This window comes from Ornithodoros turicata, chromosome 2, assembly GCF_037126465.1.
Source record: "Ornithodoros turicata isolate Travis chromosome 2, ASM3712646v1, whole genome shotgun sequence".
NCBI classification, from domain to species: domain Eukaryota; kingdom Metazoa; phylum Arthropoda; class Arachnida; order Ixodida; family Argasidae; genus Ornithodoros; species Ornithodoros turicata.
In genome coordinates this window covers 100,143,687-100,169,959 of record NC_088202.1, presented here as the reverse complement: position 1 = coordinate 100,169,959, position 26,273 = coordinate 100,143,687, and the positions used below count along the sequence as shown (strand labels likewise).

At 46.6% G+C, this 26,273-nt stretch overlaps 1 protein-coding gene across 10 annotated transcripts in view; it reads right to left on the bottom strand.

Annotated features, from left to right (window-relative positions):
• LOC135385833 (CUGBP Elav-like family member 4) overlaps nucleotides 1–26,273 on the bottom strand; it is a 455,429-nt gene that overhangs the window by 110,099 nt on the left and 319,057 nt on the right. For all 10 annotated transcript variants that reach the window (XM_064615382.1, XM_064615379.1, XM_064615375.1 and 7 more), the window contains exon 2: nucleotides 25,496–25,544. In XM_064615382.1, coding sequence (XP_064471452.1) covers nucleotides 25,496–25,544 — 49 coding nt within the window. The remainder of the gene's footprint in view (nucleotides 1–25,495; nucleotides 25,545–26,273) is intronic.

The following is a 26,273-nucleotide window of genomic DNA, read 5'->3' as shown; positions in this document are numbered from 1 at the left end:
TGTTTCGTTCATCGAAAGGAAATGCCTTAATTGCATTCAGGATGGGATTGTCACGGTATTTGCTTTAGGATACACGCAAATCATAGGATTCGTTCTGGCATGTGGCACTGTCACTGGTGTGCGGGCACGGACTCATATAAGCGAGCTGGAAAAAAGAATAAACGAAAGGGAATCCCTAAGCAGGATATGTATTGCAAACATTTTTTCGCTCGAATACACGTGGTAGCAGCGTGGTACTTCATGTGTAGCATTCACGGAAAACGTGTCAGTGAGGTTAGATACTGTTATTAAGGTCACAGGTATTTCGAATATCGGAAGTAAAAAAAAAAAGTATTCGATACCCGTACTCGGGAGGGGCAAAGGGTAATAACAGATCTTTTATTAGGGCACAACCTTGGTCCCTATAGAATCGAGACACCGGACACTGGAAATATTATAGGTGGTTTGGTGCTTCAGTTATCTCGGTGCCATTACAAAGCCTCACAAATACATAAGGGATAGAGGGAAGAGTTTTTCGTGTGACTGTTCCTCGTCATCGTCAGTGTTAACAGACACCGGATTCCGGTATCTACGCAATGTAACTCGTTCAGAAAGGTACAAGGAGCTACCTCGCCCACACACTGGCTGCAGGAGACGTTAGAAAGTATAGAGCGTGAGAGGACCGTGCGCCGAGCTTCCTGATGCGAAACATGGAGTTTAATTCTCCAAAGTTGGCGGGGGACGGTAATGAAGGCTGCGCTGCTAATGAAGCTACGAAGCAACCATAAGCTGTACAAGTCGCTGACTTAGCAGAGGCAGCTACATCCACACAGCGCAGTGAACGACGATCAATATTCACCGGCACTTGCCTCCTGGCTGATGAGAAAAGTAATTAATTATCACTCCTAGTGTTCTCAACAAAATAAAACGACCAAGCGAGATGAGCACACGTGATCAACGAAGTGCGCCACAGCAGAATGCAGACATCAGAGCGGGGTGATAGCGAACCAACGTCGTTGCTGTGGGTCGTTGGGATAGTTACAAAACCAAAGAACCAACGATCCAACATCAGGTATCAGAAGCGACAGGAGGCACTAGCCCGACCTTCCGTGTCTAGGTGGCGTTCATCGAGGCCAGAGAGTGTGAAGGAGAAGCAGCAGTAGTAGTAGTAGTGTGGGGAAGCATGACTGGAAGAAGTACACGAGTGAGAATGCATATTATTGATGTACCCCGGAACCCCAGGTGGTCGGAATTAATCGCAGCTGTGTTACCCTACGGCACGTGCAGCATGCCGCCACACAAATAGGCTGACACACCTCCCGTATCAATCTACTCCGATTACTTTTTTTGTTTAAGTGCCGACGCCCAAATTGACCGTTTAAGACAGATTATATATTTTTTTAGTGACACTTCTTTTCCTGATTCAACCTAACGAGCGAACGGATCGTCACATGTCTGTCCGACAAATACTGGTACCTCAATACCTGTACCGTATACAACTCAAATGTACCTTCGCCGTCTTATGTGATGTAATCAGAAAGTCTCGCATCACAAGCACAGCAGAAGAACATATTGCTAATAGCGTCTATTAATAAGTATTTGTACTGGATACATGTTATGGAAAGGGCACGTCAGGTTTCATAACGAAATACATGTACATAGAAAAAGCGAAAAACATGAATTTGATTGTGCTCAGAAAGTAATTTCCGAAGTAATCACCTAATCCCACGCCGTCACGCAGCATGTATTTACGCGAAGCTAAAGAAACGAGAAAAAAACAAGAAACTGAAAGCGAAACATAATTTCCTTCCGTTTTCCGTCGTTAGCCTTTTGTAATAAGTTCCAGTCTAAAAGAAATGAGACTGAAACGAAGTAATTATCAGCACGACGACGACCTCGTTATGAATTTTTTTTTTTTGTCGACAGATTATGATCTTCTTCTTCTTTCCTCAACACGCGATGGCCTTTTCTTTTGCACCCCTTTTTGCTTTTATTGAGTGGGTGACTAGCGAAAAGAACGGACGTTATCCGCTAGCCCTGGCAGTATAATTTATCAGGACACGCGCGAACAGGTATTACCCCGTACGACGCATTATAATAGGCAGTGTGAGAACAGGGTATCCAGACGCTTGGGGGCCTTTAGAAAGCAAGGAAACCAAGAACCCTCCCTGCGCATTGCGCGAACCATTGTTCGTGTCGTACATTTACGCGCAATTTTGCGATGCTCGCCGTCTGTGAGACGTGTGGAACGAGGAGTTTCACGTCAAAATGACGAATGAATACGTCAGAATGACGAGATATCCCATCTGCCAATGAAGATGTACGGATATATGTAACAACAGTTGTTCCACATGAAACCGTATCTTCATCAGGAACAGCGTTGTAAAACACAGAATACAAATAGATGGACATCACGATCACACCACAGCGCTATTGTAAAATTCCCAACAGCGCTCTAGCTTCTTGTGCGCACGCATGTGCAATCTGGAATGTACTGCTCCTGCTGGCAGTGGGTAGCTCTGGCTGCCGCTACTACAGAATATGCGTCCTGGCGAGAAGTATCACTACGCGTCGCAGCCCATTTCGGAGCCTGGTGCGGCGTTGATTGGGCAAAGAAATGCAGGAAGGGGACGTTCCCGCATTATATTTCCTTCGACAATTGGGTACGCTGGAGGTGACGTACCCTTGACGTTTTTCGCCGCTTCGGACGAAGGAAACAGGAACCTCGGAACTGACATTTTTCTTCACGTTTTCATTACAAACGGCGCAAACGCGTTCCTGGCAGCACGTGAGCACCGCTCATTGCAAAAGCACGGGCGCTGCTCACGAGCTGCCAGGTTTCTCCTGCATCAACGTGAAGGTGACGGGGTCTTCCACACCGCAAAGAGGAATTTTTGCACTTTAGTGTCCCTTTAAATCTGGGCTCTCGCTTACCCGTTTATTTGTTGCTCGCTTCATGCCCAATAACGTTCACCCAAGTCCAGGTTCCAAGTACACAACAACAACTTTATTGCAAAATGATGGATGGGGAGTTTCATCGCCAGGGGCGATACTCTACCCCATTGCTGGTGGTGATGCGGGTTTCAAGTAAAATTATGCGACAACTACAGCAACCTGAATGCTAGTAGATATGCTTTCACTCTTCTCGGGAAAGACTATTGTAAATGCAGATCGGTTGGAAGCACTTATTCAGAGACTGTTTAACTAAACTGGATGGAACGCAGCATGAAGTCGTTCATCGAAAGGACGGTCTGGAGTTCTTAAGCGCTCTGTCTTTCTGCGTGCCGTTTTTTCACGATACACAACGCTGGCAACACAGAAAAGACAACACAGAAAAATAATATGAAGAGATTTTCCATGTGGGTCAGCACTTTTAAATTTCGAGGACACCACCAGTACACACCAGCACTCTCTCGAGACACCCACCAACACATACAATATGTTGAGACCGCCGACATTAAATCACTAAAAAATCTACCAACAGTTACTTGATATGAGTAAGTAATCAGTTGTTAACAACGACACATATTTTGCAGACATCTTATTCTGCCACTCAGTCGCGCGCCGATTCAAATTACGCGCTGTAAACCACAATCGCTCCGGAAGACGCGTTCACACTGTCATGGCCGCACAGCACAAAGTATAATTCGAAGCTGCAGGAAGCAATACAATAGGGCTCCAGCTCGAACCTACCGACCTGTACCTGTCAAGTGAACTTCAGTGTCGTATAGGGAATACTATCGTGATAACTTGTGAGGACCGTTCATCGGCACACATAGGCCATGCGTAAAAGGCCGAAATAGAAACTAATATATCCCTCTTGTCGACAGATTAGCATGTATATTGAATCTGGAGGAAAGGATGAACGTGGCATTTGAAGGACGAGGAGCAGACCACACATATATAGGCAGACAACGAATGGGGCAAGCCTGGCAGCCTCAAGGGATGGCTAAAGCCGGTAGGATGGAGCGGAAGGAAGTGTCAAACGCGGCGAGATGGTGTTAGGCATGCGAGATTGTGTTAGGACACGCGCTGTCCTTTCGGAGAGGAATTAATCTCGAGAGAAGTGTGTTACCCACGAGTTTTGGAAATGTTCGGAACGGTATGCACGTTGCAGTCTTTGTGGTCATATGTGTCGGTGGCAGCTGGCACAGATGCGCTGTCGCTAAGTGCTGTTCGGATGACGATTAGAACGTAGCAAGTTGAGGCATCTGGAGAGTATGCAGTACTAGAACCGAGGTGACGTGTATTATGTTAACGAAAGCCTGAGCATCATGCAGTCCACCGGCACACATACTGGATGGGTGGCGTACATTCTTCAGAAGTGACTTCGGATGCTTGTGCGAAATCGTACCAGCTCCCGCTGGTTACTGTCAAAACAATTACCTTCCACGCCGGAATTGAGAGATGATCCGGACTTTACTCCCGGTACCCCTCTCCTCTCCACAGTTACGCGCTTCGACAAACAACCCCCCCCCACACACACACACACACACACGCTCCAAGGTGAGGTTCTGGACCCGCCCCTGAGCGCAGTTTCTTTGTTCACAGTACCAACCGGATTTAATTTCATTTCAGTAGCAATCGGAAACCTATGCAGTGATTACCTCTTCTGTAAACACCCTTTATAAACTTCCGTGTGAAATGCAATGAGCACTTCGAGAACATTAATTCCATACCTGAAATGGCGTCTTGACTCGCAAACAGCGACAACTTTCATGTGAGAATGACCATGTACCAAAACCTCGCATTCTGCTAGAGAGGAATGAAAAGCCTGAAATCAAAATTTATTACTTTGCTAGAAATAAGTTGATTTTAAACAAATTTTTGCTTTGCTAACGTTCGCAGACGAAATATTTACTTTTCCGCGATTTTATATGTAGCATGAGAGATTGAAATATGACAGCCCTTGGAAATCTCGCAACCTTTCATGTTCTTTATATGAACCCTGAGGCTTGTGTTGTGCTCGCCCGTTTGCGTGCTTCAGCCTGAGAACGGTTGCTTTCCAGTATGTAGGCGAGGGCCCTCTAGAGTTACCAGGGTGTAGATCCTGCTTGATTTCGACTTTTGGGTGTAATGCATTGTACCTGCATTTCACACAACGGTCAGCCGTTCAATGACGTTAACTACCTTCACCAGGTAAGAGATTACTATAATCATTGCGCGCAGTGCTCTAGGAGCAATAAACACGAATACCATTATGTGAAATACCCGACGGTAACAACTTGTGAGGTTCGTTACTGAAACCACTAAGTTTAGAACATTACATAAAACTGCCACTTCATTTGGCAAACTTAGCGGGTCGATTCAGGACACGGTGCAAGTGACAGGCACGAAAATGCACTCCGAAAACTCGGCGACTGAAGTTCCTTTCGAGCCCAGACCGTAATCCACCATGCTACACGGCATCTGGCGGAAAAAGTACCGTGCTGCGGTTGACAGGCGCTAAGCGCCACCATTTCGCATCTGCACACGCATTTTAGTGAAGCTGGCTTGTCACGGAAAACTTCCTGACATGAAACATGGAGACGTGCACGTCTGCAATATGCGTGTCACCGAGCTGCCAATTTCAGGAGGATCGCTTCGTGTTCGTCCCCGGAAAAAGTCAGGAAACCGAGGGGTTAGCTGAATTTTGTTTTTCTCATACACCGAGACTGAGAGGATGTACACAATCCTCATATTGTCTTCTAGACGTCCTTCGCTGTCACGACTGTATTGTTACAACAAGTGCCCCCTTTTTTGTAAGAGGTCAGGAAGAAGTACGATGAATGCATTGGGAACGACGAAGGTGTGTCCCGTGTCGGCACCGCCAAGTGACTGGGGCGTGAGCGATGTGGATACATGGATAGTTATAGAGAGGACAGAAGCAACAAGCAGGAGACGAGGGGGTTAGTATGGGTACTGGGCGAACTTCGGGCGGAACTATGTCGATAAATATTTCGCTGAAGAAAACCCTGGGAAAACCTCCGACAGGAAAAGCGACGAATAAGAGTCGAGTTCACCACCTCCCACACAATCGGGTGGTCATGTGGCATGACCTTGAAGCCCGATCGGCCATGCCGCTGGCAGGCTGGTTTTGGAATGTGTGACAACCATACAAATAGTGAAATGGTGACAATGGCTGATTGCCAAAGGGCACTTCTTCAAGCGATCCTGGTACCATGTACTCACACGAGCCACATCCCCACGGAATATTCTTGTGAGAGGAAAAGCAAAAAAAAAAAAAAAATTAGCAGTGTCCCTGGAGATGCAACGAGGAGTAATGCGGTAGCAATCGTTGAACTGCTAAGAAAATGCGGAAATAAGTTTAAGTTACGCATAATCGTTTGCAGATATGGGTGAAATGTAGGAGCACAACTGCAATGAGTTATGATGATGTAATGCTCGAGAGGATGACGCGCAGTGGGGCTTTTGAAGAAAAACTTTTTTGGCAGCACCACGAGTACATTAAGTAGCACACATAACCATCTCGCAACGGACGCCGTCGCCATATGTGAAAGTGAAGGAACCGCGAGTCTACAGTTGGTCCCCCGATTATAGTCCTTCAAATCCGTAGTCCTTCCAAAGTTGGAATATGCAGCCTTCGTGTGGGATATTGACCACAGCGCGACCTCGAACTCAATAGAAACAGTACAAAACAGGGCAGTCCGAGTCATATTCGGTAATTACAACCATCCTGCCAGTGTCACTGCTATGCAACATAATCTCAATCTGTCTTTGCTTTCCACACGCCGAACAATAACTCGCCTCTCTTTGTTTCAAGAAATGCGTTATCATAATAATTACCCTACAGAATCGTTAATATAAAAGCCTACATATATCTCAGGTCGTAACGATCACCCGCAGAAGAAAAGAAAAAAAAAAAAGGGTGGGGCTTCCCTCATGCTCGCAACAAGGTCATTCACGATTGAATTCTGTCTTGTACATCGCTGGAGTGGAACCGCCTTCCCGGTGCCGTTACCCTCAATCACCGACGGCAAGCAACTTAAGCGTTGCGACCATTTCGCTGCATAGGAATTTTTCAAACTCCATGCTGTACACTTGTGCTGTTATTGTTTTTCTCTAATCGTTACATTTTCTTGAGATTTTTATTTACTTCCACATATCTGTGCAATTTGTTCACGCGAGTTTTGTAAATCTTTCTGCATGCTGCTCATATTAAGATTACACTATCAAGTGTTAACCACTCCACTCTGTATTGTCTCACGGCCCTGAGGGTAAATAAATGAGTCTGAAGGTTCGCCAGCACGGCAACCGTCCACCTTCCGCCTGCGTATCGTTTTAGGGGGCCATAAACTAGACTGCGCGGGACCCGTGTATGCCATGCGAGTACCGAAGTTTTTCTTTTTCTTCTTACAGCGGCCACAAACTTTTCTGCACCCGCGGTTCCCGTGGCGCCACCTATCGTCCAAGCTGAGTTTTTGGCGCAGACCACAGGAATTTCTGGGGAGCTAGGGCAATAATAGTCTCGCATTAAAAGCTGCTCACTGGGCAAAGTTCCGCCGTATCTTATGCTGAGCATGCGCTCGGCACCGGAATATCTGGGATGGCGCACTCCACACACAGCAGACGACACACACCATCGACCCTGTCGTCTGCCACGGAATACCTTGTGGCGAAGCCGCATGATATTCCCTATGTGTTGAAGAGTACGAAAACACATGCGGTTGAGCGATCGTAGTCACGTGGCAGCAGAAAGCTATGACGTTTTGCGCATCTTCTTCTGTTGGAGTATTCTGGGAAATGTCGCTCGTGTAAATCCACGGGTAAGAACATATTCCTTATTCCTCTGACTGCGGGTCTCATTTTGCCTCAACACTTCGAACGTAGTTGTCCCATTAGGCCCACGTCCCAACCTAAATATGTCTTGCCGAGCCGCTGAATTACTACGCGCCATACTCGGTAGCTATCTTGGTGACGATGTAAGGCCTCATAATACGCCCGCAAGCGTGCGATAGAATTACTGTTCCGGACATAATTCAATTAAACATCCCTAATGGCGTTACGCCATTCTAACCCTTTTCCCCTTTTCTTCGTTTTCGTTCGAATGAACATATACTACCCCTATTCTAACGTCAAGTAGTGCAACAACGACTGAGCTCATTCATCGCGAACCCTACCAGATTTTCCTCGAATTAGCTGTCCATCTTTTTTGAGTAATCTTTCAACAAGCAAATTGCTGCACTTGAGTCGTTCCATTTGTGAACGTCGAATGTCTTTGAATAGGCTAGAAAAACTTCGTTATTCCATTTTCTAATATTAATCGCTCAATTTCTTCTGTCTGGGAAAATAAAACGACAGACCATGGTGGCTAAGGCACATATGTGTGACTTCTGAATGAAAAGCGCCGCCGGGAACTGACTGCGCAAGTAGCTAGCAAGTAGCTCAGTTTTATGTCCTCCTTTGAACATGTATATAGACGAATTTCAAGGGACTCCTTTATGAATTTCGGAGTTCGAAATACTGGCTTATGTACGTCCCTCTGCTTTCAAAATCTCTTCATTCACAGAGCGCGATGATGTCTGCCTAGTTGCAAAGTCGACTTTTTGTGCGAAGCCGACCCGTGAGAATAAGCAAAGATGCTCACTGCAGTAGGGACCCGACTTTGTAAAGTATGCTAATTTCTCCGAAGCTGGTGTTTTGTGCTGTCTCCTTTCGAAGGGTTTCAGGTCGAAACGTGTTATTGTACCGTCTTGGGCGGAAGCTAAGTTGCATTCAGGCATTAAGAAGGATGGGCACGCAAGCTGTTTCCTTCGCTGAGTGCTGATTGTGTACGAGTATTTGTAATTAACGCAGGTTTTTCTCTTACTGAATTGCGTTGGGCGAACGTAAATGAGAACAGCTGCTGCTATGTGTGCGCAGAACAAGTCTTCTGCCTCTGTCTTGTTCAGCCCCGGAGCGAAATACAGGAATCTTCTAAGGGTTCTTGGTATCGTTTCAACTCCGTGAGCGCGTGCGAGAAATCATTGTGTGTGGAACGTGCTTAAATACGCTATGCAAGAGCGTGAAAGATATATGTTTGTTTGTTTGTAAGGGAAACAAAGAAGAGAAATTGAAGGCATATGTTGTTTCTATAGGAGCCTGTTAATACTGTTATCAGATATGCAGACTGAGACGGCATTAAGATGAGAGAAGAAAAAACAACTTGGAGGTTACAGAAAATACACATACAATTAGTTGGTTCCGTAGCTTGGCCCCATGGAAACAGTGCCTGTACGCTTCAATTTTGTGTTTTTTAATTGCATTTTTGAAACTGAATTTTATGTTGGCACCGCGATACAACTGCGGCTGTGAGCCAAAGCGTCTCTGGTCAACTAAGGGGGAGCTGCACCGATGTCTGTCTGAAAAGTCTCCAGCAGCACAACCGGCTGTTGGATTCCAACCCACGACCTTCAAATATTCACCGTACCGTGGAACTACCACCAACAACTCGGTCAGGGTGCTACAGTACCTTAAGAAGTGGTTGATGTTAACATCAACATATCACAGCAACCATGTATCCATCTTCATAAACGGAACTTAACATATCTTGTTTCTTAAAGTCTTCTATTTGTCGTCCGACGCTATATTCCAAACCGAACGACCGCTGTGGCTCCACCCACGTACAGCCCGCGACAGATATTAACTTCTGCGCCGTCTCTAGCGTTTCCAGTGCCGCATATATTGCTCGTGCTGATATTTAACTTTTAAAGTTCCACACGCACTGATCTGAGCTCCACTCGAAGCCATCCAGCGTTAAGCCACGTTTAATTAAATCACCCTCTCAAACGCGGTGAACAACGACGCCATCTTTATCCTTCCGCCACAGTTGCTATCAGTACCATGGTCGACGCAGTAGTGCGTAATCGGAAATTGGCGCAGATACGCGTTTCATTAAGCATCGCTGATTCGAAGAACTGATTAATAGATGCGAGTCAGGCGAGGTTTTAATTTCTGCGCGTCCCGCGAGCACTTCAGCGAGATCCAGAGAAAGTTGCGGCCACATGCGTGAAGATCAGCGAGGCAGCGTCGCAATATGGGTTCAAATGTCACGTTATACGACTGCCAGATGCTCAACGACGTTCGCCCGAACAGTCACGGTTGAAGTCACGCTTGGAGGTACAGCCATACCAAAGGCACGGACAAAAAGAAAAAGTTCCCATCGAAAGCATTACCAAGTATCCGGCAGAGTTGGGGATCCAATGGGGAAAATAGGATCAGCGAGAAGAAACACGAGCAGCGAAGGGCGCTTTCATATTGCCGTTACCATGGAAACCGGAAGTTAGTTGACATAGCAACCAGTCTGGAGTTCGCGACTGTTACTTTTGCTCTCTGATGTGCGTCAGGAAGCACGTCGTTCCTGCGAAAATGTTTGTTTTCGGACACGGAGGTTACATTTCTCTCTGGTTAGCGCTTCTGAAAAGGAGGAGGTGGTTTTGCATTAAGGAGACGTCGAGCTAATTTTATGAATATCACATCACTTCTGCGTGCCAAAAACATCGCTAGAGTTTGTCGGGATGAAACTTGTGCTGCTCGTCTGGATGAGGAGTTCGTGACCAACTAATACCAGGATTTTTTATTGGTTCCTGCTTGGAGATCATGTGTTCAAGCACGTGACTACAAAATGCCCACTCCCACTCGTATATGAACCCACATGCACTGAGGTATGGTACCGCAATTGTCACCGTGAATCACCTCCTATCCCATCGCCACCCATGTAGTAGTTGTTATTACAAAACTGCCGCGATACACGCCAGCTCCATATAGGAGAAAAGCGAATACCAAGAAACAGATAGCAGAAAAACAGACAGAAAGAAAAACCGAGTAGACATGATGGTCTAATCCCCCAGGTAGTGTATTTCGCTCTACTGTGCTTTATGTCCGGGCACAGTGTAACCCCACTTCCAGATGGATCTCGGCACAGTTCCCCCTGAAGACAGCCCAGTACGCATACTGGACTCTCTGCTGTCCTCTCTCCATCTGTCCACATCTCTATGTTGCTCACAGCCACAGTTGCTTCGGGCGTTAACACGGAACAACAACAACAACAACAACAAAAATCTTTGCGATCAAGACCGGTTCCAGGTTATATTTTGCTATGGTGGGCAAGGGGCCGGACAAATGCGTCGTCTGATAAAAAGGCTGATGAAGCTGATAATGCACATAGCATGCTTTGCGCGGCGGCGAAACGTAATCGCTGACGTAGGGACGCAGGTCCTCTATAGACGACCTCAGCCCCTACGTCATCGATTACGCTTTGCCACACAACCAACCAACATCGCAGACGAAGGTGACGTACGCGTCGTAGAAAGGGAGAGGGGCATGATGTTTGGGGAACGTGCGGGGGGGGGACGCGGTGCTCTCAGGGGAGGGGAGGAGTGACGCGTAAAAGGGAGAGGGGAAAGGTGATGGTGCTACAGGAGGGGGAGCGGTCTGCATTCCCTCTTGTTCTGGGAATCGGGTAGTCGCGGAGAAATACCCACCAAAGGAAACCGACGAGCATCCCTTAGTAGCCTCGTTCTGAACCGCGATAACCGCCATGATTTTTGGCGAAGTTACCCCACCTACGTGTCGTAGAAGTCGACTACAAGGATGCCCCCACCCTCATCGTGCTGTGCTATACATTACACCGTGATCCTCTAAAGGCAAGATCAAGAGGTTACTTTTAGCCAAACTCTTTAATTACTCTGCAAGCAACACCTTCGCAGAAAACTTGAAGCAACACAACACGCCTATGAGAAGCTTCAATACGGACTTAAGGAGACCCAGAACAACTGGTTCGCGTTACGCGTTAAGGACACGTAAACAAGCAGAACACGAAGGCTCAAAAAGGATTTTTGAGCCTTCGTCTTGTGTTTCTTTACGTGTCTTGCCCATCGCTCAGACTTGCCTATCATGGAGTTTATCCACCAGCTATCCGGCACCTATGCCATTCTTCATGGATGAAGGCTTCGGTTTGCATCTAGCCAGTGGCAAATACAGTTCCCCACATCCCATAAGGGAATTCTTATGGATTGTATTTTCGTCAGGGGCATAGACAATCTAGTGGTTGCCAAGTACGTCAGCTACTTCACTCTCCACAGGTCTCTACTGTCCATCATCGGAGAATACCCACGATGAGCTCATAAATGCTACCGCATCTCAATGACAAATGCACAGCGATTTCTGCCGATTTCGGCATCGTTGCTTTGTCTCTCGTTTTCCTTTCCAATAGAAGCCAATACACTTCAGCGTTTATGTCACACAGAATCAATCCTCGTGCAAGACATGTTGCAACTCAATATTTGTGCTTCGTCAAGTGCACCAAGTATAATACGTTTGCAACATGGCGCATGTGTACGTCATTAGGGTCGTAGGGAAACACCAACAAAATCTCTCGTGCAGTCAGTCTGGGTTCACAACACGAGGCGGAATGACACGAGAGTGAAGAGTACACCACTACTTCCCGTACATCGGCATCGGCATCGGTTTTTCTTCGGTTATCGTTTTACTTCTTCGCAGATTGCATTGTTATCCCAAAAAGTACACATTAATTCCGGAAGAGGCCTACTACCAAGTGCATTCAGTCCGAAGAACCCTTCCGAAAAGTATCGGTCCCTCAGTAACTCTGAGCTTGACACGATCTTCAACATCTCAGCCACAGTGGAAACTTTGCGAACGAATGAACACAGACCTGCGTTCGCCAAATTCCAAACCGACGTGAAACGTCGCGTAAGGGTACAAGAGTTCGGCAGAAAAAAACATGTCCACAAATAATTTACTTGCGTTGGTGACGACTGACGAGAGACAGAATTCACCTATTTTATGTCATCACGGAAATGTCCATTTGATGTTTTATGGGTTTAAACATTTAAAAATATTGGGAACTACGTGTCCTTAATACGTAGATGAAAGTGCAGGGCGGCGGAGCGGTCGAGGAGCGAAGGTGTAAGAAGAAATAAGATGCACGCGTTACCGCTTCTCCGGGTGGTTCGTACACTTCCTATACATCTTCCTCTCAAATGGAGGGGAAGAGGATCATCTTTTCTCCTTTTGTGATTGACGTGAAGAGCGTGTAAATGGGAAATCTACCTTTTTCACTCCATTACAACACCTTTTCGAATAACAGTGCGTTTGCATACGTAGTACAGCTCCGGTCAACCTTAATAATAACACTGGAAAAAATTCGCTCTCATTTCCCAGCGCGTTATTAGCCACCCTTGGGGCACTGGGGGAATGTTAAGGGAACAAAATCGTTGCACATGAGACAATTGATGTTCTGAGGCTGGACCACATAGAAAGGACAAATACATACAAAACCTCAAGTGCCTAAGAAATTAATGATGAAAAATAGAAGTCACTGAAGAGGTTAGCCAGTTGTAGGAGTCGATCCCACACTCGAACCAACAACCGGTAATCCAGAAGATGTGGGTTCGAGTCCTACAGCTGGCTAACGTTTTCAGTGACTTCCATCTTTCATCATTAAAATCTTTGGGTTAACTTAACAGATTAATTTTTGTTCAATTAAGATTTCCTCATGGCCCCAAGGGTTGCTGTAATCGCGCTTGGGAACGAGACCATATTTTTTCCAGTGTTGTTATTAAGGTTGACCGGAGCTGTACATGTGTTGTATAACATTCAGCTGCGTATAGTCTCGCCTTTCTGAGTACCACTTAAAACCCCCAGCGGTTTTCAACGAGGTACCTTGATAACAAAACGGCAAGAATCCTGAAATGAAATTCCGGGGACGAGTTCGAAAAATTCTTCTTTCATCCTTTGTTCATCGGTACTGCGCGGAATGCAGACAGAGCATGCAGCGAGCGGAGAGACCCAGGAGAAATACAAGACAGGCACTCTTCAACCGAACAGTGCGTGCCGTCTGCAACAAATTTTTTGTTTTATGATTATTAATTTCCATTTTCCGTTAGGTTTTGCGCCATTTCGATGAGAAACAGGTTACGCGTATTTCATCTCAATTTCGAGCCGGCGTATCGTTTCTTGTCGTTCTTAGTTTTCTTTTTTTTTATTTTTTTTATTGCGTGAACAATTTTTCCGTGTTTTCCGCTCGGCGCGTTGAGGTGAAGCAAAGATGTGCGACGTTGTAGACGAGATTCCGGCCAACAAGTACGATTTCATTTCTGAGGTATAGCTGTTTCTATGTGCAATACGAGTGATAGAAAGCGAACGACAACAACAACAACAGGTGCTAAAAATGTAGATAAACTCTACGCAAACATGAGCACACAGGGCAGAAATTTAATAAATATTTTTAAGCACTGTACATAAACTACAAATAAACAATGGCACCATTCTACCATTCTCATAATAACATGCGGAATGGCGTCTGACGGATTCTGAAGCCTTCGACAGAAATGCTAGTGTCACGTGGCATCCCGAAGCTGCCGTACAGTAGAACTATTCAAGTCGGGTTCAAGGTAGCTCGAGCGCTGACTTGAAATTGTCACCACTCGTGTCAAGTCGAGCTCGCTGCGTGAGAACGCTTCAAGCCGAGAAGGGTATACGAGGAGTGTACTGACACTCTTCCAAGGCAGCTACAAGTCACGACTATAGTAGCGCCGCTATGTACAGCACTGGTTGCGTGGCTGTTCCCGTGGAACGTAGCTCCGTTTAAACCGATCGGGAAACCTTCTGGGAAGCTCTGGCTATGGCTGCTGCAGTTCAGATCGGACTTGCCCTTCGATCTGGAACTCTCACGTAGCAGCGGTTATTGCCATGTTTCAAGGTGGCGCGCTCCAAACGTCACGCGGCGGCACGTGAAAACGTGAAACGGATTGGCCCTCGCGCAAGAGCTCGTGCAGAATCATGGGCGAAGTGATGCGTTTTAACGCACGTTACGGGATAACGACAAGTTGAAGATCGGGCCCCTGGTTTCATAGCACACTACAATCTGCTGTGAGCAAACTTCTGGGTATGTAATGAACAATGTAGCGAGACAGGATTCTACTGCGACCCAAATTTAGGTGCGGCAGTTTTCATGCTGATAACAATGGGTCAGCATGTGAATACCGCCGGCGTTTGACGCGCCGAATAGGAAGAATACGAGTACCTGTGAAAATGGCGGCTTATGCCCACCTGATTAGATGCGAACTGCTCGTGAATTCGTGCACTGTTAGTTGGTGTCGTTGCCTTCTTTCTTTTCTTTTTTTTAACGACGCTTAGATGTTTTACCACAGAATACGTGAATTGTGGTAGCCAGTCCTGACCGCCTCTGGACTAAAGTCTCCATATGTTTGCTTTAGACAGGGTGTCCCAACGAACATGCACCAAGATTTAAAAAAAAAAGTACTGAGCGCTGGGCACGAATGAAACCAACCAATGTCACTAGCAGTCCTGTATCGTTGTCGGCAGTATCTTTCACTGTACTTAATTAATTAGATAGGGCCGATTATGCAACTTCCAAAATATTGGTTGGGTGAACTGCAAAGTTTTACAGTGACTAGATAAACACCCGACCGGGGTGTTTCCAACAACATGCCGCCAGAAATGTCACGTAGGGATAAGCTAATTAGTCTTAGCTAATTGATAAATTAGCCACAATGAAAAACAATAAAGACTAGGAAACATGGGAGGGGGGTATATGTTCATTCAAGAAAGACAGGAAAGGATAGTAGAGACATGTCTTGTAACCTCATTCAGTTGTTTTCATTCGTGTAGTTCGCTCCGCTATTATTTTTAAATTATGGGGCATGTTACTTAGAACAGCCCTTATATCTAATCTAATCTTTGTGTTACCAGTATCCACAGCGCGAATAACGGCATCGCTTGCAGAAACTCACATTTCAAAAGAGTTCCCCAATTGTCTTTTGAGCAATTTTCATGCACACTTCGACCGTGTTCTCGTCAAAGCCTTCTGATCATTTTCTTTGTGTCCGCTATTGACCACCAAATCCCATTTAATCTGCGCAAGCAACGCTTTCTTACACCCAGTATAACAGGGTTTCCGCATACACCTTCCCCCCATTTTGCATTCGTCCTACTTCACCCTACATGGTCGGGGATAACATGGTCCTATTACAGCCGCCGCGCACTTATTGTTTTTGGCAAGAAGCATGTATCCCCTCTTGTATGGCGATATGGTACTCGAGCTGCAGCCTCCAAATATAAGCCCCTGTATCGAGCAGGAAGAGGCAATCTCGCGTCTTTGCGCTCCTCGGCGGGTGACCCATCTGCTTTCATATCTGCAATACCCAATCTCTGCTTCTCCTCCAGGGAAAAGACCCCGGGGAAATACAAGGGCCTCCCCCTTCTGTCAACAGAATACGATGAAGCAGCGCTTGCAGTGCGCACATGCGGCTGCGTCCCAGGAGGTCCCCCATAAGCGTGGGGGCACAGCAAGGTCATCGCTTTCAAAAACTTTTCGCGATTGTTCCGCCTGATGTTACCCAGGAATAGGGAAGCGGCACATAGCGTTTTGTTCGTGAATGACTGTGGGTATCGAGTTGCGTGCGACTCGCTATGTGTAGCTAATAGTGAGCTTCAGTATAACGTACACTGTTGGCTTTGCGTACGTAAGGAATAGCATGGTGGTTCTGCGCACTGCGCTAAGCTCTCTTTATGTTCTGCGCGTGCGCAAAACCACCAACCTATCCCTTACGTACGCAAAGGTGATAGCGTACGTAACAGATAGCGTCGGGGGTTCTGCGCACTGCGCGAAGCTCTCTTTCTGTTATGGGCGTGCGCAGAACTATGAACACTATCCCCTTACGTACGCAAAGGCGATAGCGTTGGCGGCTCTGCGCACGCACAAAACAAAAAGAGAGCTTCGCGCATTGCGCAGAACCACCACGCATTCTTGTAGGTACCGAAAGGCGATAGCGTGCGATATACTAAAACTCACTAATGACGAGCTCTAGTACATCGGAAAGTTCCGAAAACATGATAAGTCAATCGCCCTCCCAAGCAACGCAATAGGGAGTTTTAGTACATCGTACGTTATCCCCTTTGCGTATGTAAGGAATACTTTTCATGGTTCGGCGCACGCCCATAAGAGAAAGAGAACTTCACGCAGTGCGCAGAACCACCAACGCTATATTTTTTGCGCACGCTATCGCCTCTGCGTACGATGTACTAAAACTCTCTAACGTACTGAAAGTCGAGTGCAACGGGGGTACACAAGTAGATGGAAGACCCTGAACAGACCCGTGAAACAAAATAACATGGATAAGACACATACCGTCCACTCCCATTGCACTCGACTTTCAGCACAGTGTGCTACTTGGGCTGTTCCTTTGAAGTGGGTGACATGAACTTGCAAAGCTCAGATTTGATAACTTCCTTTACTGTATCGTTTTCGTAGGGTTCTTCCGATGCAGTAAAACTCGCGACGGCCCCCCATTTCACACTACCGTTTTTCTCGCCTGTGTTTTTCACGGAGGCGACACGGACCCATTAGAATGTACTGAGCTCGATAGCCTCTCGGTTCTATTTTTGTAGCATACAGACGAGAAAAACGGTAGTATGAAATGGGCGAGGACTAAATGTGTGTGGACGACGTAGTTACTAGGGGGTTTTATGGGAAAGTGTTTCACGATAACGGTTCCGGAGATAAGATAAAGCCAATCACTTTATTCCTTATAGGAGCGGCTGACATCACGTTGCTGATCCTTGATTTGTGAGCTGTATCGTATCATTTTCGTGGCGTACTTCCGATATACTAAAACTCCGTATTGAAACTGCGCAAACCTAGAACGTCGTTAGATACGGATCGTGGATTGCATTCCCCGCATATATATTTAATACCCAAAACGCACTGTCGCACACAATCTGGATCGACTCGCAATCCTGGACTGCGCAATCCCGCTGGACACGCCGCGCCGTCCGCTCTTCACGTTCCTGATCCAAGTTTTCATTTGACGCCGTCTAGCGAGAGCTTTGCACAATACCCACTGAAGTTTCAAATTAAAAGAAAACATTGGTCCAGGATGTCTACATGAAATATATTCACATTAATGCAAATGCTATTTCAGCCGTTTCAGCGTTTGTCCATGTTGTTTTCTTCGTTCGGGCCGCTGCCATCACCGCCATCTTGCCAGCCCGGAACCGGCAGTGCGAGTAGCGAGAAGACGAAGAAGTGAAAGGAAGCCACTGCGCCTGTGCCAGCCCTCCTTGAAGTGTGTAATCATGTTCGCGAACGCGGGACAAGTGTCTCCGTTGTTGATCTCTGTCACCGGGACTCGCTTTGTCCGCACCTGAGGACGATCGCAATTACTGCCTAATCACGATTGCGCGCGATGTGGGTCCTGGGTCAGTGCGTTTTGGGTATAAGACAGACGCCGCGTGGCTTAATTTAAATTTAAAGGACGACGAAAATCTCATACGAAGCGTCGATCGCGAGCAAAAATGCTCTTTCATTTCCCGCTAGTCCCGTACGTCCGTCCAACTCCAACTCCAAAAATACGGAGATGTTGGCCCAACCCATTGGGCAGGCTACTCCAGTACGCTTATGGTAGCGAGGTCTGGCTGCTAAAAGGATGTTTGTTCCACAAAAAGGCCTAACAAAGGAGATCACAGAGAGTGAAACATGTCGATGTGCTGCTGGCCAGTCGCCGAGTACCTTCTTGAGGTCAAAAGGGCCGTTGTCGTGTCTGAACAAGGCATCCCGGAGAACAAACTTCACGACTTGCTGCGAATCACTCGCAGCTGAGCAGTTTGTGTTCAGTGTCCTCTGGCACTCCGCATTGGGTGCAGATTCATTGGGTTCACCTCCCGTGTGAAATGCAATTTAGGCCCGGCTTCACAAACGCCAGTTAGCGCTTCAACAGAGATCAGATTTCCCCAAACTTGGTGTTGATCGTCAACCCTGTCTTGCAGAACACGAAATCTCGCAATCCCGCGTTGGTGAAACAGGATTAACCATTAACACAAAGTTTAGGGAAGTCTCATCTCGGTTCAAGCGTTAGCTCGCGTTGGTCATACCGGGCCTCAGCGAAATATAAAACCACTGTGTCTTACACAAAAGGGCGTTAGACAACTGGGTGAGAGCCGGCCATCATCCAGTGTGCATTCACACTAGACCCGTGGCAGAATTTCGCGCACGCGGTTTCGCTCGAGGGGGATTTCGTCGTCGCATATAACATCACTGAAGTTTGTTGGGATGAAGTTGGATTTCGAAACCAATAAAACGTAAAGAACTACAACATTTAGCGAAAAGCTTCATAGTCCACTTAAAGTGAAGAAGGTACTCGTCAGCAGCCTGCAATCTACTGTACAATCCTTGCTCGTGACACCTTCACTGCAGGACATCAGAATAATCAGAAATCGGAACTCAAGAATGTCTGAAAAGCAAGCCAGATGGTGTTACAAATCAAACAGGAAAAAAGGAAAGGAAGACCTTGTTTCATGTGCTATATAGTCTCTGATTTATTTGTCACAGAGAGTGGTAAGGTTCACGCACAGACGTCTGACATGAGTACGGACTTAAATTTAGAATCACGCTATTTCTCTGCCTAAAGTATTCCAAAGGTATTTGGCGAGGACTGGTGTTCTACCTGTTTTCCTGTCCGCTCTCTCTCTCTCTCTCTTACTTATTCTCTTATTATTACTCTTGTTCTCGCTGCATATTTTGCCAGACAGGTACTGGAGTCACCAGTCCTGGCACCGTCGGGAGCAACAACGCCTCAGTTTTTCCTTTCTGGTCTGATCCCATGTATTCGGACCATTACTACAGTACGTGCTTGAGCTTTTCCCGTAAATATAAATAATAACGAAACACGGTGCCTCTAATGAAACATCCACAGCTTCCACCCGCAAGGGAAATGAAAAGAAGGGAAAAGAATTCCTTTGCCAATCGCTATTTCCATGTGAAGGGTTGGTTGATCTTAAGAATTGCATGCCTAGCGTTCTGCCTGTTTCTTTCCGGAAGCAGCGACGTAAACACAATAAAAACTATGAAAAAAAAAGAAATAAAAAAGAAACGCCTAACCCGGTCTATTGGTATGCGCCATCCTTTCTAGCGGGGACGAAAGGAGGCTGTCCGGAAATTGTGCACCACGGCAATTTCTTGTTTTCGCGGAGAATTCGTGGCGCGCGGATTTCGCCGGCAATCCCTGATTTGTTTTTCTCCCCTGGACTGCGAGATATCGCATGCAGTTTCTAAGGTGTTTCGTCCCTCTGTGAAACGGCACGCGGAGCAACTAAGGGATGCAAATCGCATTCCCCAAGCGCACAGCACAAGGAACAAACTGCGTACATCAAAATAAATCGGCGAGGAGTATTCTATGGGGGGGGGGGGGGGGAAAGCAACGCCACGACGCCGTACAACGACATGTCGACTTGATAAAAACCTAAATTGTTAAACGGACAACATATAGGAAGAGCTTCCGAAGAGAGGTGCATGTATGCATTCAGACAGTTTTGTTCTTGAGGAAGTTGTATGTATTTGGCATTTTGTGACCATAACCATCAGTGTTTTCCGTTCAGCGTATGGTCGCAAGACATAGATGAAGAAATTACGGACCGAAAAGCCGGACACTTACTGAATATTTGAAAATAATGCTTTGTGTAACCTGTTTGAGCTTGGCGGAAACTTGATGACGTCGAAGACGATGAAAGAGGACAATTTGCTTTCGACGCATTTATCATAGTGACATGAGGTCCTGGAACCGAACCTTCGCTGATGGACGTAGTGTTCCTCAGCTATCAGCTTTTCTTAAATGGATAGGGTCAGAGCCGTAGCGAGGCAAGTTTGCGCCCAGGGCAGGATAAATCTGAAGCCCCCCCCCCCCCTCCCTCTCCCACTGCCGTCAGAAGCCCTGTGAACAAAGAAATGAAAACGCTCATTTGCGCTGCCGAGATCGTAAATTCAAATTTTTCTTTGTTCCCGCTTTATCCTATCCAACTAACCTGCAAAGTCCTGCCGTTCGGATAGGGTTATCCTCTGGATAAGGTTATATAATGATCACTTGTCACATAACCCCAGATAAAGTTGGTAGAGACATAATCTCAACGACTTCCACCTATTGCACTATACCGTAACAAGCGGTATGGCCGAGCGGGTTAAGGCGTCCCGCTCGTTGGTGGCAGCCAAGGTCGTGCTGAAAACTGGGGGGGGGGGGGGGGGGCGGATTCGAATCCTGCCACTGACTGTGCTGTCTGAGGTTTTCCCTGGGTTTTCCGAATACTTTCCAGACGAATGTCGGTACAGTTTCCCCCTGAAGTCAGCCCAGGACGCATGCTAACCCCCCTTCTCCCTCTCGTTCCTGCTGTCCTCTCTCCATCTGTCCACATCTGCACGCCGCCCATAGCCACGGTTGCTTCGCGGCGCTAACACGGAATTAAAAAAAACAACAACACAGCATCATTATGTTTCGGTGCACGTGTCCACGTAACCACGGTAACCTAAAACACCTTTACAAGCTTGAGAGGCTCCGCCATGTGTCACCCGAGGAAATTAGAAAAAGTGGCAAGGAGGAAATTTTACGAATGTCTTAGTACTGCATTACTGTATGTCGTGGAAGAGGGAGGGAAGGCGGAACTGCTTGCCGTAGTAGGCCACGCTCAGGCGGGCAACGTCACGACCATCGCAGCCGAGGGATCGTGTATCCTAGGCCGACTTCACAAGGAACTGTGCCGATTTTTTGTCTTGAAGCATCTGAGGGAAAACCTAAGGAAAACAACCAGGCAGCACAGCCGACGCTCGGATTCGAACCCTGGTCACCTTCCAGTCTCGGCGTTGAGCGCCATAATTGTATGTCATACCGATGTCATGTATTCCGATGTCATCGTATGTCATGTACCGAGCCTGAAATCATCTAGTGTCAATAGACATAGCTGCCTGTAGGCTGCTTCCTCTCTCTGTCTGCATCTTCTGCTTTCGCAGGTTAGAACGGTAAGCAATGGCGACAGTACAGTGCGTAAATAATTTTTTTCAGTGCTCCTGAACGCAGACATAGTCGCTTGTGAAGAACGACGTATTTCTCTTGAACTCCTTTTCGGTCTTGTTTTCCACACCTCATTTTGTGGAGTCTTTCATGTAGGAATATCTGGCTAAACAAAAGGAACATCGCTACCTGTTCTTAGTGTTACGTACACTTTGTGGCTATTACAGCCATTTCTTTTCCATGCGGTTCTCCATGACGTAGCCTCAGGTGAACGTGGCCCGCATCAACCGAGACATTAATAACTGAGCTATTTCAACCAGAAAAGACCAGAAAAGGAAACAAAAGCCGTACGTACGCTGCATAGTTAACCTCATGTACAGCGATAAGCGTGGCTATACCATGGATGCGACTACATTTATTCTACTATCAGAACCCGATCGACGCTGGATACAGGCGACAGCCGAGTGTTTGCAAAGTATGGGATTACGTACTGCATTTTTGTCGTCTGTCATCTGTCATCATCACGTACAGTACAGGACTCAAACACTGAACTACAGTTGCTTTGGCTGTTGCAAATGACTCACAGAAAGGGATAATCGTAATATTAACGACAAGGCTCAAGTAGTGTTATGGAATGGGAGGATCCACAACTGTGGAACTCCCACCTCCATATTTTACTCTACATGCCCATCCATCCAGCCACTAATGAGGCGAGTCTATCCTTGGCTGTATGGACGTCACCCTAAGCATTCGTTACGTTACTCTGGAAGCTGTTTCTGTGTCTTACATATTTTACCTCCCGAAGTATTCTTAAACACTTAAGAGCACTTCGATGACAGCACGTTTGATGTTTTTTTCCTGATCTCCTCTTGCGAAGAGAGATGAACAATGCCTCTAGCTTACGCGCACGAGTGAGCAATTCGTCATAACGTCTAAGGTACGCTTACATGGCCGTACTCCCTAAACGCACGAAAACTACTATACTCTAGTTGTCCTTCAGGGAATTAGCATGCGCGAGAAGCTTACTTTCTCACACCAGAGAAGTAAGGAAAAAAAAATGCTCCTTCAAAATCCAAACTTAATGACTTCAGCACCGGGGCTGCTCACATCGCCGGGAGTTACTGCTTTCACATTCCTTTTCCGTTGAAATTAACGAGTCGGCGCTGATGGGTAGAAAATAAATGCTCGGCTCGCATATACTCCGCACATACTTTGGACGAGGAAAACTTTCTCGACTGCCGTGATTAATAGCGCAACGGACTCATGATTTCTGTTGCTGCTGTGCGCTGCCGCAATTTTTTTTTCCCTTCGTTTCTATAACTGGGAAAAGGATATCACCGTCTGCACACAGACTGTAAGTTCACCTAGGGGATGAAAGCAAATCTTTTCGCCTGCGGGCCCAAACCAAAGCTTAAAAAGAAATTCTCATGGTTCTTTACGATGCACAAAGACACTGTGCGAAATGTTTCATGTAACTTCGGAGACAATTATTTATGATTGAGCATTGTAACTACAGGTATGTTACTTACAAGTTTAACTATAAGGTTGTCTTCTGTCATTGAAGATGATCGCTGCTTTTCTGCAGCTTTTCAAATCAGAACTTCTACTGGAATAGGAGGGTGAGTGGGCAACGTGGCCGCTTTCAGATCCCAAGGCTGCTCGTTTGAAAGCGGTCGAGGAGGTGAGAAACTTTGGTGGGGAATGATAAGGGTCTTTTTTTCTCTCTCTCTCTCTCTTGATACAGCAGAGGTTAGTTTCAGCGCAATACCACGCTGGCTCTATATCCGACTAGGAAGAAAATGTAAACCTGCAGATGGAAGAGGAGCACAGGACATTTCCCGCCCCCCCCTCGCTTTTTCTACACAAAACCTCGCTACACATGCACACTCCTGGCGTAATCATCTGCATCCCGCTTTTGTTGATATTCTCGTGTGCTTCTCGTACAAATTAAAATCCTGGGCTTCATCCGGCTTTATAAGCACCGGATAAAATTAAAAAGAAGTTCCCAAAACCTCTCCTTGCGGCTTTTCGTTGCACTTTCTCCACGTCTCAGTGAGGCCGTCGACATTTTCAAAGGGAGCGCCTGGATGCGCGAGATAAGGGTCCCTCTGCGAGAAGGGACTTTTCCTATAGCTTTAAATGTCTTTTACATCCCCTCATTCACCAAATAGGAAGGGTAAAAAAAAAAAAAAATAGGCGAGCGCTCCCATACTCCCCAATGCTATTAATGCGGATATCGGGTTTATTATGCGCGCTTCAAATTTCCCAAGCAGGACTATACACCCGGCTTCCTTCTTAACAATGTTTGTTAAATGAAGCAAATCTGAACATAAAAGGAGAATTCTTCGTAAGCTGCGCTTAATCTGAAAAGTTCTTAATGTAGAAGCTTTCGTTAAGCTGGCTCGCGCGAGCCAAACTTCCTTGAAGTTCGTCGACGCGCGTAGTTATTGTTGCATTTTATCTAACTACTTATCGTCTAGTTTCTCAGATAATTAATCTTTGAAACGAGTGAGGGTCGTATGAGGAACAGAAAGAACCGCATAAGAGGACTTTGCTTTGACAGAGTGCAACTTGATATCCGCCTATGACGGGTACTTGGTGGCGACGTGAGCGACTCGCCGTTGTTCGTTTCACAATGGACCTTTTAAGCATTCGCGTCGTATCCTGGAGGCTCTTCATCACACCACCCTGGGCGTGTTAAGAGGAACCCACGTGGGTTGCATAAAGGACAAAAACCTGTCTTGAAGTGGAGCCGACGAGTTAACGCAGTGCTCCCACTGGTCCCCGCTCCCGTCGGTCCCATCCAGCGCCATCTATTGAAACGGGGATAACCTTGTCCGGCGCACTCAACGTCGCAGCGCACGCACATATGTAGTTGTGAAAAAAAAAAAAGAAAAGAAAAAAGAAACGTTCATTCTTGACAGCGTCACGACGACATCTGATACGCCCTCCGTGACGCAATGCTGCCCAAACATCTCATCAGCCCTATTAGCAAAGTTAGACTAACAAATGCAGCCCTCACGTAACGTTTGAATGCTCCCGCTCTTTTAAAACTGGACGCGTAGTAACAATTTGATAAGGAATATCAGGCGATACAAAGTTGCACAATGCTAGACAAAAATGTTACGGAACGCGCGAACGGTGTATTTTCTCCTCGGCGCGACACCCTACCGGCGGGCGGACTTCGCTCACTCGTTCAGAGAGGGGAGAGGTGTGCTCTGGTAGCGACACCAATCCAAACCACTTCGCGAGCACATTCAAGCGATACCGAAACTACCGCGGTGTATGGCAACCAGCGCGCTCGCCCACCCCTCTCAACGGGTGAACTCGCCCGCTTCCGCACGCCGCTGGGGTGTCGCGCCAAGGAGAAAAGACACCGCTCGCGCGCTCCGTCAACTTCTGTCCAGCACTATACATGGTTGCAGTTTCGCAGCTGATAATGACGTGCGAATATAAACAACACGCGCATCCCTGTTCGGGTACGGCAACTTGGAACTCGCCACATCTGAATGTTCGGCAAAACCTGACATTATAGTACCGGGTAATGCTGAGTAGCGTGCAAAACGTGGGAGTTTTAATAACTTTTAATAGGCAGTGAATACAAACTAACGAGAGAGATCATATTTTGCGTGGAATAAACCATCGTGCAGAGACACTAGACCGACCAATTTGAAATGGCCGCATAGAGAGAAAAACATAAAATGATGCTCTCCACTTACCTCCCCTGTTTTCACTATCGGCCGGCTTCACTTGAATTGGACGGTTCATCTGAAAGTGGACAAAAACACGAATAAAGCGCAACGTATCGTGGGCGGCTGCGACAAAAAATTACAATCTTCGATATTTGAACGAAGGACAAGGGAAAAGGGTTCCGCATGCCGCACTGTCATAAATACGTAAAGGTCACTAGGAGTATCAACCTTCAGTGCATCGTATCCCCTTTGTGTACGTAAGAGACAACGTGGTGGTTCTGCACACTGCGCGAAGCTCTCTTTATGTTTTGCGAGTGCGTGGTACCACCAACGCTATCCCTTTGAAACGCAAAGGTGATATTGTACGATACACTAAAACTCTCTAATAAGCGGCAAGCCGCATTGCGTGGTCAATGTAACTCGGAAGGTTGAACTTCAGGCTTCCCGTAATGCTGATACTTTCATGCGGAAAGCAGTAGACCGATCACCCGAAACAAAGTCCGGAGCTGCTCTAGCAAAGCATTCGTTTATTTTTATTTATTTTTTAAATCTGAGCACTCCAATTTTCAATTTGCACCTGATACGATGTAACACAATTGCATGCCTGTCCTCTCACAGTTTATAGAAATGACATATACAAGCAAGGATTTTATAGAAACGACAGTTAAGAGCGGGGAGGGGGGTATGTAGAGCGATATTTATTCTGTTCCGTCGGCGTCAGCTTTGTTTATGCCCCGCACGCGCGATGCAACATGCAACACTAGAATGATTCTCATCCATCAAAGCTACTTTTTGCGCTGTTACT